Raw genomic sequence first — 20133 nt, 5'->3', positions numbered from 1 at the left:
GTAGAGCTTTGTAGCTTAATTCAAAGGATTATGGAATTTAATAAAACGAAAACTAAAGATTACATAGACTACTTGAGTAAATATGCATAGCAAAACAAACAATTACGAGAGAGAGAGAGAGAGAGAGAGAGAGAGAGAGAGTGTGAGAGAGAGAGAGACCCCAAAGGCCCCTTTTGTGCAGCTGGTTTGAAAAGAAGCGTGGGCTGAGTGTCCGAAGTTTCTTCCGGGCGGAGGTAGATGTTGCGATCGCTTAGCTGCAGCCCGCACGAAATATGATTATTCTTAAAGCTGCAGTCCGTAGCTTATTCCCTTTTTGTCGCCATCTCTGTTTGAAATCTGTAACTGCAGTGATTCGCGGAATCATCATATTTACGTGGGTTGTAAATCGGCATGAAACAGCGCGGATGAACACAGTGTTTTGAGGCGAGTGGTGCTGTCAGTCACCGCGCTGTGTGGATACTGTCATACAGAATCACAGATTCATTTTTGAAAGTTTGACCAACAAACTTTGGTTTGGTTTGGCAAAAAGACATGCTCGAATTTCCCGCAAAAACCCACCAGTACCACTGGAATTAAAATCATTATTGCAAGCTAACCGTTTTGAATCTAGCTATGGCAAGCAGATAGTTTTGAACACTGGCTGAAGATGTTTTTTTTAATATAATTAATTTGGATTATTTTTAACTTAAAAAAGTTACGGACAGCAGCTTTAAATTCGTTTCGTTCGTTAATACACTGAACGAGGGAAAACTATCAAACTGAGGTAGATCAATAGAGAGAACTTAGATTAAAACAAAATTAGAAAACGACGAAGAACTCCGTGGTGGAGTTCGTAGTGGAAAGCGTGGACCTCTCTCTGGCGTAGAAAACTGCCCAGAACAGACGTGGGGCCCCAAGTTTTAAAGGAGCTAGAGACACGCCTTTCTTACGTGCCTGATCCAATCGTTTGGGAGGAGGCGTGGCGGCAAACTTCTTTGTTCGCTAAGTACACGCCCTCCAGGCAATGTACAGAGGAGACAGAACTGGGTCATAATACACTTATAAACTGGTATTAATAAAAGAATGCATCATGTTGCACTTTTGGGTTAAGTATTCTATACCATTGAATTTTTCTGATCACAATAATACCACGCACGGTATTATTGTGAGCTAGTAAGATAAAGATGATTCTTCGTGATTAAACGCATATCAAGTCTGATTACATGCCACAAAGCTTATAGTTATAGCAATTGGTCACATGGGGATCGTGAAAAACATTTCATACATTTAAAAAGGTGCTTTGTGTAGCAGAGTTCATCCAGCGTTCGGCAGGACGTGGTGAACTCTTGCTCACCCCCCTCCGGGGAATTCTATGTGTGTGCGTATTCTTTGAATTGATGAGTTTAACATCGGAATAGTGGTTGACCATCTGGTTACACAATGTCCGTCTTGTTTAGGTGTCATCTCAGAGGGGACCCCGCGGGATCTCCAGCCAGAGCGGCGCCCCTTTTGGTCACATGTCGGTAAAACAGGGCATTCCTTTGTTTACTTATCAGAGAAAAGCGCCGCGTGTGCGAATCAGAATCGGTAATTTAATCAAGTCCAACCACCATTTGCTTTGTGTCACAGTCCACGAAGAGTGGAGCTGTGTTTGCAAATTAGAATCCAGTAATTAAATCAAATGTCAGAACTGACCATCTGCCTGCTGTTACAACATTTATTGCAAAATAATGAAATCACAGCATAAAATCAGCTATGCAAAAAAAGAAAGAAAAGGCTCTTGCCATACTGTTCCTTTTACAATAGAATCATTCTCTGAAACTTCTTTCTGACCCACCAGGTGTTCTTTCCTTGTCGTCTACGCTGTTTTTGCCTTCTTGCTTTTTCCCCCTTTGTATTCTTTGACGACATTGTTTTTGCTTGTGCTTTTCACCCTTCATATTTACCACCTTGTGCCCTTTCAGCAACCTTTGTTGAAAGTGTAGTGGCAAATTCTCGATCTTTGGTTCAGGTCTTCAAAGTCTGGTTCAGGTCTCAGAAGAAATCTTTCAGAGTCGAAGTTTCAGGTCTTAGAAGAATAACTTTATTGAGCAGTTCAACAAAGTGAGATGTCAGCTGTTCATCTGATTTCACAAGGATCAGTGCTCTGGTCTTATACCTTTTTCTTATCGTTTGGTGTCCAATTAGCGCTCACACAGTTATCTTTTTCTTTTTGCTCCTCCTCGTCACCTCGCCACGATTAGAAACACCTGCATCGATGTCCTATTCTTATTGGTGGCAAGTCCTTCATACAAGGTTTTTGGGTATTTTTCCAGTCTATATTTCACATACCTTTTGACCTGTTATTCTGTCTTCTGACAGTCTTAGTCCTTCTCTCTCATACTCTTTGACCTGGCGTTCGATCCTCCCATAGTTTTTGTCTGCCCATATTCTCAGGCCTAGTTTTCTCTAACATTACAGCATTTTATATTCAGACCCATGTATGAGACAAATGAAATTCTCCAACACAAGCTGGAAACATGTATAATTACAAACAAAGGAAGTCACCTACCCAGTGACTTTCAAATTAAGCAAATAATGTTTAATCATTTCTTTAAGCCAATAGCACTTCTTATATAATGTTTAGAGCATTTCTTACATAATTTAAAACCACTTATTTTGTTTTAATCAAAAAGGCATCTCTCATAGCAAACCTAATAGTAAGGTGCTGCCATGTTTTTCAATGTTTTTTCTTAGTTGTTGTGTAAGGCAAGGCAAGGCAAGTTTATTTATATAGCACATTTCATACACAATGGCAATTCAAAGTGCTTTACATACAGAAATTAAAATAATCAAAACAAATAAGAATAATTAAAACAGTTTAGAATAAAAAATCAAATAAAGTAACACTGGTCCACCCCTATCTGAGATGGTTGAGATTGAGCCGGTTTACGGTGCCACTGGACCTCTAGCCCAGGGACGTACTCTGCTGGGGTGGTGCTACACCAGTAATGCCCAGCGGGGCCCCCACAGAGCACGCTTCGCGTGTGCTGTCTGCTGCCGTTACGCTCTCAGCAACTTCTTATACTCTCAGCAGTATAACTAACTTACTCCTTCACTCGCCTCATCGGAGTGAACACTCTCCCGCTCTCCTTCAAAATCTCTTCCAGAGATTATAAAAAAAATTAATTAAAAAATAAATTAAAAAACAAACAAAGACAAAACCAGTACAGTAAAAACAGTTGGACGAACAGTGGCACAGTGCTCATTCAGTAAATGCATAGCTAAACAGAAGTGTCTCATACATGTTTCATTGAGGACTGTTGCACTGCAGCTGTCTTCTAACCAAGTTTCATTTAGAAACATAAAGTCCAGGTTGTATGTTGTTATTAAATCGTTGACTAGAAGTGATTTATTTTTAAGTGAGCGGATGTTTAAAAGTGCTACCTTAACAATCTTACTTTTTGTCCCCACAGCAATCTTAGTTTGGCGCGTGATAGGCACCAGATTAGATGGATTTGCAGTACGGCTTTTGAAGGCCTTAGATTTTCTATCATGTAATTGAACAGCAATAGAGAAATATTCAGGCTAGTGTTGTCAAAATATTCGGTACTTCGGTACCAAGTCGGTACTAAAAAAAATTAAACGTCACGGTACCAAGTCCCGGTGGTACCGAGTACCCAGTCAAACCCGGTTCTGGATGCGCATGCACGAAGGGCGTGAAGTTGCATCCTCTTCATGAAAGCGCTGAGACATGGCGACCAGCGGCGCTGCTGATGTGGTGTCTGTGTATATTACACTGCAAAAAGACTATTTAAATATGAACCCTTCATGTTATGCTCTTCTCTGTGTGAATGAACGGCGCAGACGCGCGGTTTCATTAAACGTTACCTCACACACACACACACACACACACAATGAAGCACGACGTGACGCTCGCGCTGTTTTCAGTCTCTGCTGCCTCACGATATGATGACACGATTCATGATTCCATTCATCTCCGAGAGTCACTTCATGAGCATTTTACTTAACCGTTTCATTTGAGAAAAACTATCGTCATATCATGCACGCACAGAAACTCAAAGGTCTTCACGGCAACCCGTCAAAACAAAAGTTTGGTTTAACTTAAAGAAATAGGCTTTATGCCCAGCTTCACTTCTTCCTGAACTTCAGCCAGCCCTTTGTTTCCTGTCTGTCATTATTGGACAAACTGATTAATCCAGGTGTGCCTGATTATTGTTACTGAGGCCAGGCACACCTGAATTAATCAGTTTGTCCAATAATGACAGACAGGAAACAAAGGGCTGGCTGAAGTTCAGGAAGTAGTGAAGCTGTGCATAAAGCCAATTGACAGAAATAATTATATTAGGCTACTGTACAATAGATTTAACTACGTCTCCATTAATTAAAGATACTACTAATAATAATAATAATAATGTGTGCATAGAAGGTTGCTTATTTTTCACTTGACTTTTTTTATAAGCAATATTTCTCAATATCATCAATATTTTCATTTAAAATGCATGTAGCCTTCAATCCTTTCATAAATTTACCATCATAAATAATAAAGTCATTGAATTGAATTGAATTTAATATATATATATATATATATATATATATATATTCAAATAGTTAAATAAATTATAAAAAATAAAAAATGGTTCAAACTGATTTTGCTGTGGTACCGAAATTGGTACCGAGAACCGTAACATTTTAATGGTATCGGTACCGACTACTGGAATTTTGGTACCGTGACATCCCTAATTCAGGCACACTGGGTTCCCGCTTGTTTTGTAAACATTTAAGAAAGTTACTGTTATCATAGCGGGGACCCGACACATATCACTGAGAGCTGGTATCAGTTGTTTTTGGTTCACCTCGAGCAGATGGAGGGTGTGAGCCCTGGCGCTGTGGCAGAGGCCGAAGAGCTCTCACAGGAGGAGGGGGAGAAGGAGGAGGGACTGGGCCCGCAGGCTTTGTTGGTTGTGGGGCCTGCCGTTTTTTGGTTGACATCTGGGGGCTTGCAGCAAAAGAGTGGGATAGTTTGGTTCCAGCATACACCAGTTTTTCCATTTTCTCTGAGAAGGACAGAAGTGGAGATGCTGGAGAGAGGGATAACGTGTCTGGGGAGAGGGGCTGTTGCTCTGGTGTTATCGGAGGCTGTAATATGTTGTCCTGGTTTCCCTCGCTGTTTTCCAGAAAGTTGTCCTTGGGAGCTGAATCTTGGAGCAGTTCTGATATGTCCCGGTCTGTCTGTGGTGAGCTCTGTGGGCGGGGCTCTTCTGAGATTGTGTCCGTGAGCAGAAGTTGTTGTGGCTGCATGGTGTTATCCTTGTCCTTGTGTGATATGTCAACCGCATGTCCATTCAGGTGCTGAAGTGAAGTCCTGTGGTCATTCATCCTGTGTCCAGGTGTGTGTGTGCTATTCAGGTTGAGTAGATTGTCGCACACTGCAAAAGGATGATTGAGGGAGAAGTCGATATTGTCCTTTAGCACTCTTGAACCAAGTTTGTTTGGGTGGAGCCCATCCTGTTGAAACAGTTGCCTCTGACTCCAGAAAAGATTGAAGTTGTCAATGAAGTTCATTCCTTTTATATTGCAGGTTTTTTGCAGCCATGTGTTGAGCCCAAGCAACCGTGAAAACCTGTTTGTTCCTCTTGCTGGGAGTGGTCCACTGATGAATGTATGAACTTTCAGTCTTTTAAATGTTTCAAAAAGTTCATTGAAATCCTTCTTAAGGAGTTCTGACTGCTCTTTATGAATATCATTTTTCCCCACATGAATGATGAGTCGATTTGCAGTCTTATGTTTCATCAGAATGTTCTTAAAGGGTTAGTTCACCCAAAATTCTGTCAGTAATTACTCACCCTCATGTTGTTCCAACCCCGTAAGACCTTCGTTCATCTTCGGAACACGAATTAAGATATTTTTGATGAAATCTGAGAGCTGGATCACTCCTCCATAGGCTTCTTCAGGGATTGAACTTGCCGGTCTCGAAAAGTTATTAAAGACATCGTTAAAATAGTCCAAGTGCCTACAGTGGCTCAATCTTAAGTTTATCAAGCGACGAGAATACTTTTTGTGCGAAAACAAAACAAAAATAACGACTTTATTTCAATTATTCATTTCCTTCTCTGTGGGCCTCGAGTTACTAACCCTTTAAGTTCCCTATTTACATCAGAAGTCGTTGCTTGTGGAAGGCAGCACGTAGTTGTATCCCTGCTAATAATGTTTCTGATTATGGAGTCACCCACTATCAGAGTGCTGTGCTCGGCTGCGCTCTGAGCTGAGTGCCGCTGTCTGCTCAACCTTGAGCGCCAGTTAGCAGTGTTAGCTACAGGCTGGTTTAGTCTGTGTTCGATCACATTCATCACATTCAGGGATTCCTCATTCATTAATACTTCAAATCTGTTCTCAAGATGTATAGGCGGTGGTAGGAGACCAGTGTTTGCAATCCTTGTCAGAGCCGTATCTGGGGTAGAGGATGCTACTGTAGCAATATGTGATGCTCGTGACAATCTGATGTCTACCTTTGGGTCTCGCTCCCTGTTTGTGCCATCGATTTGTAAGTCGATCGGCTTGTTTCTCTACACTCAGTATGGCCTGTATTGGCGCACTAGATTCATGGGACTCACCGGCTGTATGCTGAGGATGTCCATGACGAAGCTCTGTTGTGTGTTCCGTCTGGTTTGGTGGTCCCACAAGTAACTTTGTTTCAAGAACTGCAATCCTTTCTGAAAGTCTCTGGCAGTTAGTGCAGCAAGTAGATTCCAGAAGAGGCATTTTCTCTTATCCTTTAGAATGTAGGCAGTTGTGTTTTCCCTTGCCCGGAATGTAAGCTTTCAGTGGGAGGCTGGTCGGAGAAAAGAATTCTGCTTTTTTGTAGTAATCAAGTGTTGCTTATAGAAATATAAAAGCGATAGAGCGATTAAAAAATATAAAAATATAAAAGCGATAAAGCGATAGAGCAAAGCGCGGAGCAGTAAGCAAAACCGTCCGAACAGTCGTATGATAATTGGAAATTAATATTTTAATTCCTTGCTAAATAATTAATACTTTTATTTAGCAAGGATGCATTAAAGGCATAGTATGTAAGTTTCACCCCTAAAGGTCACTTGTTTAAAACAATTACAAATATGTATCTTTGGCGACAGAACCCGTAGCAAATGATAATTATTAATTGTGGTCCATCACAAATGTGCAAAACTAACAACAACGGCTTGCTTGACGCTACCAGAGATTGTCGGCTTTGACGCTACAACTTCTACTTCCTCATTTTTTCAGGAAGCGCACTGTGTTTCTACTGAGAGCTGTGAAATTGCTAATTTCTCTGGACTTCTCTGGAAGTCAACAGAATATATAACATTGTTCTAGTGATTTTAGGATATTTTAGTGCAATAAAATATAATCATTGTACCTTTAAATTATGCCTTTAATTATTGTTGTGGAAATTCTCAATATGAATACAACCTACTTAATACAAAATGGACAATTCGGACGCCCTCTAGTTTATATTGTAATATAATACAATACTACCGTACCAATTCAATACTACAGTATTTCAGGGTAATTCATGTCCCAAAGTATGGTAAGGACGTCCCATCAAGAAACTACTATGAGCACCAGAGGCCTATACCATGAAGTAGGGATGGGACGATTACGGTTTCACTATAAACCACGATAAAATGTGCTGACGGTTAGTAATATCGTTCAAAATTTATTTATCATTAAAACCGTGTTTGATTATCGGGATTTTAATAACTCGATAAATCCTGTCCAGCCAGCAACAGTCTGACGCAGGTGCAGCTGGCAATGATGTTTTTTTTTTATTCGAGAAGGAATGGCGGAAGGCATGTGACCGTGCTCGGGAGATTTGTCAGCCTTTTAAGAGGACCAAATCTGAGGTGTGGTCGTATTTAGGCTTTTACAAAAGTCTTGAGGGAAACTTAACCGAGGATGGTCACCCTGTCTGCAGAACATGCACATAAAAAGTCGCTGCAATAGAAACACTTCAAATCTGCAGAGTCGTCTTGTGTGACCATCACCCACTGTTATAGCGAACGCAAGGAAAGTTAACTTAGACCTCAATTCCAAAACTACGTCTGGGAAATAATTGGGCACAAAATATAGTTTTGAGATAAAATCTCTCTTTCTTTATCTCTTTCACTTAATGAAATAAACGTGAAGTTTCCGCAAAGAAAAGTTCGCAGCAAGTGGCTTTGAGCCAAAGACGAACGTGAAAGTCCAAACAAGAGTATTAAGAGTGACATTAATGTATAGTAATGTATATTCATTATAGCCTACTCATTACCCCGATTTTTTTAACACATAATTACGGGGACATATTGAATTGAGATTAATATTTTAAATCTCACCCGTTTATAAATCCATTTTGTACAGAGTACAAAACAATCGTCCAGACAAGGTGATCACAACAATATTATCAAACTCTAAATTGAAAATTAAATAATTTGTTTGTTTACAATCAAAAACGAAGACGCAAGATGGCAAGTTGTATTTGAATGAAACAAGAGAGCGCGCGCGCTTCCGTTGTGATACATGGATGTGTTGCGTTGCTATTGACAACGGTCATTATAAAGAAGGAAATGCCACAGAATAGAATCTTGCTTTAAAAAGTGCATAGAGCTGCTTGTTTTATTTGTTGTTTGCTGATTTTTCAAATATAAAACTTGTTGAAATGTTTTCAGTGTAAGCATCAATCTTTATTTGAACACTTTCATCTCGTTTTAACAAAACCGCGATAATATTGATAATCACGATAATTTTGGTCACTATAATCGTGATGTCAAATTTTCATACCGTCCCATCCCTACCATGAAGCCGGTTTAGGTGGTTAGCCAGGTTTGTTGCAGTTTAGTTTGCGCCAACCCTGGGATTTAGGAAGTGGTTTGGCTTTTAGCAGCGTTCATCACCACACACGTCGGATGCAATAAAGTCACTCCCCCAGTTTCTACTCCAAATTAAAGGTCACTACATAGCAAATGATTTTTAAAGACAAAATCAACTGCCATTTTGTTGTGGAGAAAAGTCTTCTCAATCATGCATAAGTAATCCTCAAGATGCAGAGTTCCAAAAGTCAAAATAAGACTTTATTGGACAAAGCTACAAAGCAAGCATCACTGTTTGGATGTAGTAAAACAAAACAGATATAGCAGAAATATGTGCCTGCAGGTCTCATTAGTTTATGCTAGTTAACGCATTAACTAACATTGTGCAATACATTTGTCAGTATTTATTTTTGTTAACGTTAATAAGTTAGTAAAAGTACAACTGTTCATTGTTAGTTCATGTTAGCTCATTAACAGATACAACTTAATGTATTAGTAAATGCTGAGTGAGTTCATACATACCAAAAAAACTTTCCATCATATAAGCTAGTTTCTTTTTCACAAAATAAGATGTATATCAGATTTTATGTATATCAGATATATTGCACTTATCAAAATAACAAAAGCAGTCAAAAGTATTTAAAAGGTATAATTTACATGATCACTCACAATCTGCAGAGGAGTCGTATTCATCTTATATTCTTTATGAATCTATTATTTTACTTTACATTATTTTATAGTTTGTGGTATATTCATTTAATAATCATAATGTTGAATAATCTTTCTTACATATCTTTTGCACATTGATTTAATCATTTAATCATTCATACTGTATGTATATATTAATGATATGTATTATCTTTTGCACTCTTCTGTGTGTTCATTCTTTTCGCAGTTTTGTTTTCTTTAAAATCGGCTACACGTGTTTTTGTAATACTGTTCTCTGCAGACATATGATAAGGTCGATCTTCAGGATTCTTCAGGATTTGTCAAGGTCACCATGACTTTTAGTGAATGTCATAAGGTGTTAAACTGATAAGTGCTAACATAGGAAGAATGCTACAAAATGCACATCATATTTAATAAGAATGTGACGTGCTTGGACAAAACAGGCACTCTTTTTGGAACCAGCACCCCAAAATTAGTAAGAAACTAGTATTGGATTCCATTCAGCAAATATGATGAAGGGCAGTGTGATAATAAGAAATATTTCTTGAGCAGCAAATTAGAATGATTTCTGAAGAATCATGTGACACTAAAGACTGGAGTAATGATGCTGAAAATTCAGCTTTGCATTACAGAAATAAATGAAATTTTACAATAAATTCAAATAGAAAAAAGTTATTTTAAATTGTAATAATATTTCACAATATTACTGATTTTTTTTAATCAAATATTTTTGTAGCCTTGGTGAGCATAAAGGGATTTCTTTCATAGACACTAAAATAACTTTTGAACAGTAGTCTATGGCCACGTTCACACAGCAACAGAATACAGTTGTCACTCCTGTATTTGAGTCCTTAATTCCGTTACGTTCACACACAGTTCAGTTATTTACAGTAGTGACAAATGCATTCTATAACCAAACTCATACCTGTACGTTTTCAGGACTCGCAAACGCATTCTCGGAAACCCCTTGCTGTGTGAACAGAACCGGACTGGATAACTAGTTTTCTGTTACTCATGCAGTGTGAGATTCGCTCTGCGTTGCACAAATGTGTGTCTTTTCATATGTGGTTTCGGTAACTTACAGCAATGGAGATATGAGCTGTGTGTTATCTGAAGATTTTAGATCCAGTCACTGTTCCCTACCAGAGCTGCTGCCATCAGTTTTGTGTTCTACACACACCTCAAATGCTCCGCTCTCCACCCACATATAAAAGCTGCTGTCAGCTATAGACGATTTGACAGGCTCGATTGGACTCTTGACGTATCTAAAGTGATGAGACTTTTCAGATTTATGGATGTCGCCATCTTTGATATTACTCTCGGTCATTGGTTACTGATAAGATAAGATAAGATAAGACAGGCTTGACTCCCATTGCATGTTTATAAGTTGCTGTGCTGTGAACGGAACATTTCGAGATTCGAGACTCAAAACGCACTCTGAAAACTGGCGTTGTGAACAAAGCCTAGTGTGATTTGATGTACACATCTGTGAAAATTGCAAAGGCAATGACATGTGATGACATTAATGTTCCTTCACACCCATGAGGACTTAACCTGTGTGTGTCTCTCTCAGGTGGTGAGTAAGTATTTGGAGGACCCCGTGCTGTTTCACAGAGATGAGGTGGGCATGGTGAAGTTTGACATCCGCTACATGGTGCTGCTGCGCTCTGTGGAACCTCTGCGCCTTTATGCATATGACGTGTTCTGGCTGCGTTTTGCCAACAAGTAAACCTCCACACACATTCGACATCCTTTAGACGTATCTGAAAACCCTTTGTCCAGAACAAATCACATAAAATGTCATGTGGCTTAAAGGGGTCATATAATGCCATTTTTGTACAAGCTAATATGATTCTTTAGAGTCTAAATTAAAACTTTGTAATATACTTTAATTAAAAATTCTCATTAGTATTGTAAGAAAACACTTATTTTACCTGGTCAAAAACAGCTCTGTTTTCAGCACGCCGTTTCAGTGCATATGACTTTAAATGATAATGAGCTTTGCTCACCCCGCCCCTCTGTTCTGTGTACACCGTTTGTAACACAATAACCATAACGCGTTGTTCATTATAGACGTGGGATTATGAATTATATTGAGAACGTCGTACATAGAAAACATGCCGTAATGTACCCTGAGTGTAAACCTTAGTGTCCATTCATTGTAATCCATTCATTGTGAAGCGTGCATCTAGCGATTTGCAAAGATTAATATAAATATTAAAGATTAATAGAACGTTACACTCACTTCAGTTATTTTGGAGGTTCAGCAGGAACACGAATAGTTGGTACCGGTCCAGAAGCAGCTTCTTAGCAAAACCAGCTTTATACTGACCCTCCTCGTTTATAAGCAGTCTGGTGTGTGAAATGATTCGCGCAAACATGAAAGCATTGACGTTGCTCGTGGGGAATATTCCCTTCGAAAACAAACTCAGCCACTGCGTCTTCAGCGGTTCGGATTTAGGAACATTAAAATGACTGCTGTGTTCGTTATTACACCCAAGAACAGAACACCACAATCGCTTAGACGCCATTCTGCTCATAGACAGTGCTCCGGCACATCAACAATGAGCGGGCCGGTCCGCGCAGACTATGATTGGCTCACGAGCAAGGGCGGGTCTGTGTTGAAACCCGGCTGTCAATCAACAATCGCGGGAGGGGCGTCCGACCGTGTGACGTCACACGGTCGAACGGCTCAATTTGAGGCAGGGGAAAACATATCAGGAGATTAAAACAAAAACACTGGATGGATTTTTATCATTTTATGATGTTTGTGTACAGGCACTGCCAACACACATTTCAGTACAATCAACTTGTAAAAGTGCATGTACCATTATATGACCCCTTTAAGTATAGTATTGCAGTCGAAATAGCTCCAAAAACAGTGGGAAACCAGGTCACCTAAAGGTCAGGGAGATAACAGAGCTGTATGTCCTGATGCTCACCATGTGTTGCTGATTACCAACAGGAATTTAGCTTGATGAATGAGAAAACGTGAAAGAATGAAAGTATAAAGGTATTGAAAAATAAGAATGTGATATTTGATGATATGTGATTGTTTGTGTTTTATTTGTACTTTTAGTTCGTCATGATATCAGCAAACCTGTTTATGCATTTATATTAATCATACAGCACCATGTCTGCATATTTTCACACATCACTGCATTACAATGCTTGTCTTTCTGTCCAGACCTTTCTCGCTGGATCACTTTGACGACTATCAAAAACACTACACCGTGATGAACTACGCCGAAGATGTGCAGCTCAAACAAGTACAAAAACTCTGCTCAGGGTTTATGCTTAGGTCTGTAAGGTTAATCTCAGATGACCGATGTTTTTTATTTCCCATCAGATTCACTATGATGAATTTATCCCCATGTTTGAGAGCCAGTATCCACAGTATCCATGGAAACAGGTTGAGGTATGGCTTTCTGCACTTCAAATTTTCCAGACAGTGGTTCTCAGGATTGGTTACACATACACAGATCTAATACATTCCTCTCTATTTGTATCCTACACAGTGTTACCACTTCAGGTTTCACTTCCTAATTCTTCTGTTTATGAACGTATTGAAGTACCCCTGCAGTCAATAATTGTATCCAATGAAAGTCATCTTTGATAATCACAATTACATATGTAAACGTTTTTTTTCCTGTGAAAAATGCCTTAAAATAGCTTGAATGTAACTCTACACTCTTGCTTCATTTAGTATATGCGGATCTATGAAATTAGTCCCCACCTCCAGTCGTGTTTCCATGGTCCAAGGCTTGTTTGGGCCTTCTCAAGGGGGTTTTGGCCCGCGGTATGACTATGGACTCTTTCTAGTTCAAAGCGGGGCTTGAGGAGTGGTCATGAACAAAGGCAGTGTTTATCTGAGTCAGGAGAGGGTCAACACAGCTGCTCATTTCCCATGATTTCATATCAGGCCACCAGCTAACCTTAGCATTTTTGAGATGTATAATATCAAAGAATAGGGAGGAAGAGAAACACACACAACTCTCTCTCTCAAGGTGAAGTTACTCCAGACAGTTGCTGTTATCTGCCCTTTTACCAAAACAGAAGAGATTCCAGTGAACATTCACATGGGAAGGGAAGAAACTAGAGAGGAGTCTCTCTGACCGTAACCTGTGATCTTAAGCACTTAAATCATCAGTGAACGTAAGAATAATTGCATACTTGAGTGCGTGTAAATTGATACAGCACTTCTAGAAGAGACGAAAGAATTAAAAACAACTGATTAAATCACATTTTCTTATAAATATATTATACTCGCTCAATAAGGGATCAATACTGATGCAAGGAGATCCAGTCAGATGATAAAATTAATTTATATTTCTTAGCAGCAGATGATCAAATTGAAACAAGATAACCTCACCAGACACAACTGCAAGATCAGATATCTGGCCTTTGTGGTTTAGTGGTCCCTAGGGTTTGTCATATCGTTCTACATCATGGGTGTCACTGGTAACAAAGTAACCAATCAAAGTCAAAGTTGTTGTGCAAAGTTAATTGTTGTTCTTTTGAATTTTGTTTGTTGCAGGCAGATGTCTTTAAAGCGTTCTCGGAGCTCTTCCAAGCAGCTTCCTGCCGTCCTGCTCCATACGGGATCTGTGCGAACCCCTCCTCCAGAGCCATATACGCCATTGACCTCATGCTGAAATGGGACCAGACGGTGGGAGGTAAATCCTAGACGCTCAAAACACACTCCCCTATATTCATGCTACATAAATGTCAGATTAGAACACCTTTTACTTTTGGTTTTGGAGAGAAGTACAACAAAAAAAAGCCATGAAGGTGTTATTTAGTCTCGATGCACGTGTAATCAGCAGAAAATAATTTGACTGTGAGATTTGAATTGCCTTGTTTTGTAGTGGTAACGATTAATACCGTTCCAAATTATCCTACATCCTCCCCAGGACATATGGATAATCCCGCGGTAACTAAAGAACCTATCCTTTAGTCGTGCCTTTAAGAGTTAAGCGATCAGTCTCTACAAATTCGTATTCTATTTTAAAGATAATAAATTATAAATATAATAGATTTCCCCTTTGTAGTATAAGTCTACTTTTTTAGGTACTCTTCAACCGTGTTCGCTATACAACAATAACCCTGTCGTAAGCTGCCTCTTTGGCTAGGCTTTTTAATCAATCAAATCTCACAGTGATTTATTATTATATCAAAAGAATGCTCACCCTCCTTCAGTCGGGATCTTCCTGATCCGGAAAGAAGAGTGTGACACGTACTCAAGAATCCAAGGTCCAGTCAAGATGATTATAATAAAGGTTAAACAATATTTATTAAAAGAATCAAAATGAAAAGAATACTTGTTATAGATTCCAAAATTAGTACTAATTCTAACAGAGTAATACTAGCTAGGCTTAAAGCTTCTTGCATCCGATAACTGCTGGTGTATCGGACTGGAGATTGCAAGGAAGAGCAATGAGTGTTGTCCAGGTTTCTTCTTTTATAGTGTGAATCCAGTTGTCGTCATAGTTAATATAAGACACAAACACAAAGCACAAACATAAGGCACATGACTGTCATCCCAATATCACGAGTGTGACTTGCTGGTCCCAGCAAGTGTAGTCCTGAATAGTTCCTTTGTATTTGTGGACAATGACCCTTGTCATTGCTCTGTCATGTGGTTTTGAGAGATACAGAGATGGACAACAACTTTACTATTCAGCATAATATTTTTAGATAGTTATATGTTTCATTAACACAGTCAGCTCGCCCGCTGCATCTCTAGACACAGACTTCTTATTGTGACCCTTTCGGCGCTGACGTCGAGTTGGAGGGTAAATGAAGCGAAGGAGGTGCCACTCTCCGGTGGGCCATCATCCCCCAACACAACAAAATGCAAAGGACTCACATCGGTTAAATTGTATGATTTTTCTTTTTTCAGGAGAACGTGTGATGCAGCCTCAGATACTGGAGGTGAATTTCAGCCCAGACTGTGAGCGGGCCTGTCGTTATCATCCCAGCTTTTACAACCACATGTTCCAAACACTGTTCCTGGATCAGATAGAACAGTGTCCTGTCACTCGGATTTTATGACCAACTTGAATTCCAGTGCTAAAATAACGTTTCAAAGTTAAATAAAGACTTTAACACAGTGTTTATGTCATCAAGTTGTTGTGGTCTATGTAGCAGTTTCACAGAGGAATCACTTGTGTGAGGATGTGTGGGTTATTCACTCATGAATCTGTTAACTTTAATTTTAGTGTCTTAATGGAAAATGTAGTATAATGAACAGAAACAGAAGGAAATTAAGCTAAGTACAAATATTAAATATAAATATGTTTGAGGAGAACGGTATGTTTATTAATATTTGTTAGATCTTTTCTTTATTTCTGTTTTTTCATTTCAGTCAGGAATGATTCAGCTGAGGGATTTAGCTGTTTAAGCATTAACATAGCTTAGTCCTTCAGATTCTTAAAATAAAATCAACAAGCTTTTTTACATTTTCAAGGGGTGGTGTAGTGATCATCCAATAAGAATATAATTTACATCATAAAGTCCTTTTATGGAAAATCTCCATTCCATCCTGCTTTCCAAGATGAAATGCATGCATACAGCGTGTATATGATGATTAAAAAAATACAGATATGGAAAAGGGCAATATGTAATAAATGAAACTTATTTATTTTTAATAATATCCAGGGATCTCTTGCAATTTGAATTAATATTCGCAAAACTATTAAAAAACTATTCGACTGCTTTACTGAAAAGAATCGACTCAAATGATTTCTTGTTGATTCGGACATAAACGAACCTGGGGCCCGTTTCAATAAGGAGGTTCAACCAACTCCGAGTTAAAACTTGAACTCTGAGTTGACTTACCCTGAGATGGGAAACTCTGAGTTTTCGGTTACAGAACAGCTGAAATGAGTTAGTTCAATCAACTCTAAGTTGACTGACTCTGAGTTAAGCGCGTGCACCACAACTGTAAAAAGCCATTATCAATGGAGCGCAGATATTATGAGTCACCATGGTAACAGCGCCAGACAAAAAGAGGTCTGCATATTTCTCACCAGCAGTACGCATTTTTTTTTTAAGTAACACGGCAGCAGCGGCGATCGAGAGAGTTAGTTTGGGAGAAAATAGTTGCTCGAATCAATGCGTAAGTTTACATTTTAATTACTGTTATACAGTGTTGGGTGTAATTACCAAGTAATCTAAATACTGTCATTTAGGTAAAGGGATTACTCTTAATTCTTCTGTAATATAAAGTAAAATATGATGTCATTGCATTAAATACTGCATAGACTATAGAACAATTCTGTTTAAAACAATATAGTGGATTTAACATAACATTTTTAAAAGGTATATTTTTAATGTAACCTTCACTCTACACACTTTGGTCAATTCAAGAATAATTAATGCAATTGTATATTGTTAATTTGAAAGCATTAAAAGTGCAGTTTTGTCTCTTTTTGTATTGTTCAAGTGGTTGAGGTTGATATGGGATTTAGAAAGTAATTAGTAGACCAATACTTTCTAGAGATAGTAATTATTAGGCTACATTAATCTAATTACACTGTTGAAGATGTCATTTCTAGTTAGTAATTAATAACTATTTTAGAGTAACTTACCCAACTGTTATAATATTAGAGGTGAAACTGGAAGAACAGTAGCCTATGGGTGCAATCCTGCAGGCATTAAAACAACGTGGCAACAGCTGAAAATGAAATATAAAAACATAATTCAATCAGGTAAGGCTTGAGCATACCATGGGTGTAGGCTACCTGACTTTACAAACATTTGACATATTAAATAACTAAATGGCATCAAGCATATAGCAGTGCAGCAGCATTTTTGACATAGGTCTAATTCTGTTTTCACAAAATTAAATGTTCATTCTCATTTGACTTCTACTCAGCCAACAGAAGGGGGGGGGGGGGGGGGGGGGGAGATGGCCCTGAGCCTGAATGCTTGGCTGAGGGAATTCCTGGAGGGACTTCATCAGAGCCAGTCACTCCTCAGAATTCAAGGGCCTTCATAAAACTTAAGAGGTCTACATATGTGTTTTTCTTTATATAGGCTATTTTTTATATTTCCATTTATTTTACTTTACTTTGGGTTGGGTTTTTTGTTGGTCCCAACAGATTCTGATGGTAATATCTGTCTTTTGGAGCCTCCTGTCCCAACAGAACCCCAGGCAGTTGTAAGCACTCAATACTCCAAAAATTATGACAAATAGTATTATACAGTTTACTCAATCAAATGCTCATCTTCACAGGACGATGGGGATGAAGAAACAGTTTTTCTGTAAATGCCACAGTTTAATTCAGTACAATTTGTTTAGAATTACATGATGTAACTCTAATCTACTGTATTTTCAGTTGCCAGTTAAGGAGTTAGTTAGACTTCATCTTATTAAAAAAAATAGTAAAAAAAAACAGCAATGAATAAATGTACCGAAAGAATGAATGAGGTGTTTAAACACTGCTTCCTCTTTAAAAAGGGGAGGAGACAGAAATAAACTCTAGGTTTACGGAAGTAAACCTCCTCCCGACCAGGTTAGGTTCACAGAGTAAGTTACCATGGTAACTGACTGAGTATAAGTTACCTCTCTTTCAGAAACGGGCTTGACTTACTCTGCTTTCTCAGGTTTGACTTACCTCCCATTCTGAAACGGAAAACCCAGAGTTTGCCTCATTTCAGGGTTAACATACTCAGAGTTTTCACTTAACCTCCTTTCTGAAACGGGCCCCAGGTAACAATTTGTACAGTTCTTTGTACGTCAAGCTGTGTTTCCCTTCATTCACAGGGTATCCTACTTATATTTACTCTGCACAGTTCCGGTATTATCTTCCTTCAATTTATTAAAAAGTTTGATTCTCGTTTACTCAAATTATTAATCATTTGTTGTTCATTTATTCATTATTGATGCAGTGAGATCCAGTCAGACGGAAAAGTGATGAATCAAAAGGATTAATCCATGCCTTGTTTCCTTCGCAGACTTTCTGCAATCAAATCACTCATAAAAATGTCAAGTTTACTTGGTACATTTTAAGCACACATCTTCAAGTCATCTGATACTGTCGTGGCAAATTCTCGGTCTTTGGTTCGAATTTTCAAAGTCTGGTTCAGTTCTCAGAAGAAATCTTGCAGAGTCGAGGTTTCGGGTCTCAGAAGAAAATAACTTTATTGAGCAGTTCAACAAAGTGAGATGGTAGCTAGTCATCTGAATCTTACAATGGTCAGTACTCAGTTCTTATACATTTTCTTATCTCCAGGTGTCCAATTAGTGCTCTTTCTGTTATCTTTTCCTTTTTGCTCCTCCCCACTATTTCGCCACAATTATGTTTCCATACTGCTGATTCAGCTTTAACTGTGGCCAACCTTTAGCACATATGTTTTTAAAAAAAATGATTACATGCATGTTTTTTAGGAACTTCAAAAGCTGTACCCTCACATGATCTTTGGACTTGTTTTTTAGGTACTTCCACAGTCGTACCTTTACATAACCCTTGGGCTTGTTTTTCTATACATGGAAATATACAAGGCATACATACCAAACGAGAATCAAACCACTTATATTTGGAAAATATCGCAGACATGTGCGCACCAGTATGAGTGTTGTTTGTAGGGGTCCGCAGATCTGGAACAGGGTTGATGATGGTATTAAGGTGTTGCCTTCTATCTCCAACTTCAAAAGACAATTAAAACATCATTTTTTCTTAACCTATATCTAATTATTCAAAACTGATTTTCATGGATTACTGGGACGTATGTGTATGTTTGTATGAGCGAGTATGTTGTTGTAACATATGTCATGGTACATTTTGTGTGTATTTATTGTGTCTCACTGTACCTTGTCAGTACCTACCCATTCAAGAATTATGGGCCCCTATTTATAAGCTTTTTTTTTTGCTTCTTTGGGAGACCCATTTCACTGTACCCAATTAAACTACTCTGTACCTTTAAAACTGTATTATTGAAATGCTTGAAGAGGTACTGTGAAGAAACTGAAACTGAAACTGATTCTAGGTATTTTCCAACACCTGGGGCCTCATTTATAAACGTTGCGTACGCACAAAAGAAGGCGTACGCCGCTCTCTACGCAATAATTGGTATTTATAAAAAGCAAACTTGACGGTAAAATGTGCGGTCCTTCACGCAAGCTCTGACCCAGGCGTACGCGCAAAAACGGGTGAAATGAGAAATGGCGACACCGTCGGCAGATGGAAGAAACACGTGAAAGTGTGTGAAACTGTAGACCGTTGTGTAAAATAAATGGCAATACTGCCTCTCATAAATAACACGAAGACGTCACAAAGCAAGTATTACAATTAACAGCCTACACGAACACCCGTTTGATCGATCTGCAACAGAAATGCAAATTAACACATATTTGCAAAAAGAAAAGTGAAATGTTCTGCAATAATATTGGCATGTTATACAATTCATCCTCATAAATAAGATGGTAAACAGAACGAAATAATGTACAAAACTGATATTCTCGCCAATGTGTCCGTCTGGCGGAGCAGATATAGCTAGTCAGTCAGATAGATAGATAATTAGGGAGAGATAGATAGATAAATAGATAGATGTATTATTTGTCCACTGGGGAAAGTTGTTTTCATAGTAAAAATGTCTTTATCAGCTACGGAATCATGGTATTCATGCAGGTATTTCATGCATATGCCTTTAG

At 38.6% G+C, this 20133-nt stretch overlaps 1 protein-coding gene across 1 annotated transcript in view; it reads left to right on the top strand.

Annotated features, from left to right (window-relative positions):
• Positions 1–15565, top strand: part of ttll12 (tubulin tyrosine ligase-like family, member 12) — a 51691-nt gene extending 36126 nt beyond the window's left edge. Inside the window, exons 10-14 of the mRNA XM_056245089.1 lie at positions 11050–11201; positions 12664–12745; positions 12826–12894; positions 14014–14152; positions 15379–15565. Of these exons, the coding sequence (XP_056101064.1) occupies positions 11050–11201; positions 12664–12745; positions 12826–12894; positions 14014–14152; positions 15379–15530 (594 nt within the window). The 3' untranslated portion in view covers positions 15531–15565. The remainder of the gene's footprint in view (positions 1–11049; positions 11202–12663; positions 12746–12825; positions 12895–14013; positions 14153–15378) is intronic.
• The last annotated feature ends 4568 nt before the right edge of the window (positions 15566–20133 follow it).

Source organism: Rhinichthys klamathensis, unplaced genomic scaffold, assembly GCF_029890125.1.
Source record: "Rhinichthys klamathensis goyatoka isolate OS25496 unplaced genomic scaffold, OSU_Roscu_1.1 h1tg000029l_1, whole genome shotgun sequence".
Classification (NCBI taxonomy): Eukaryota; Metazoa; Chordata; class Actinopteri; order Cypriniformes; family Leuciscidae; genus Rhinichthys; species Rhinichthys klamathensis.
This window is presented reverse-complemented; position numbering and strand designations above follow the sequence as displayed.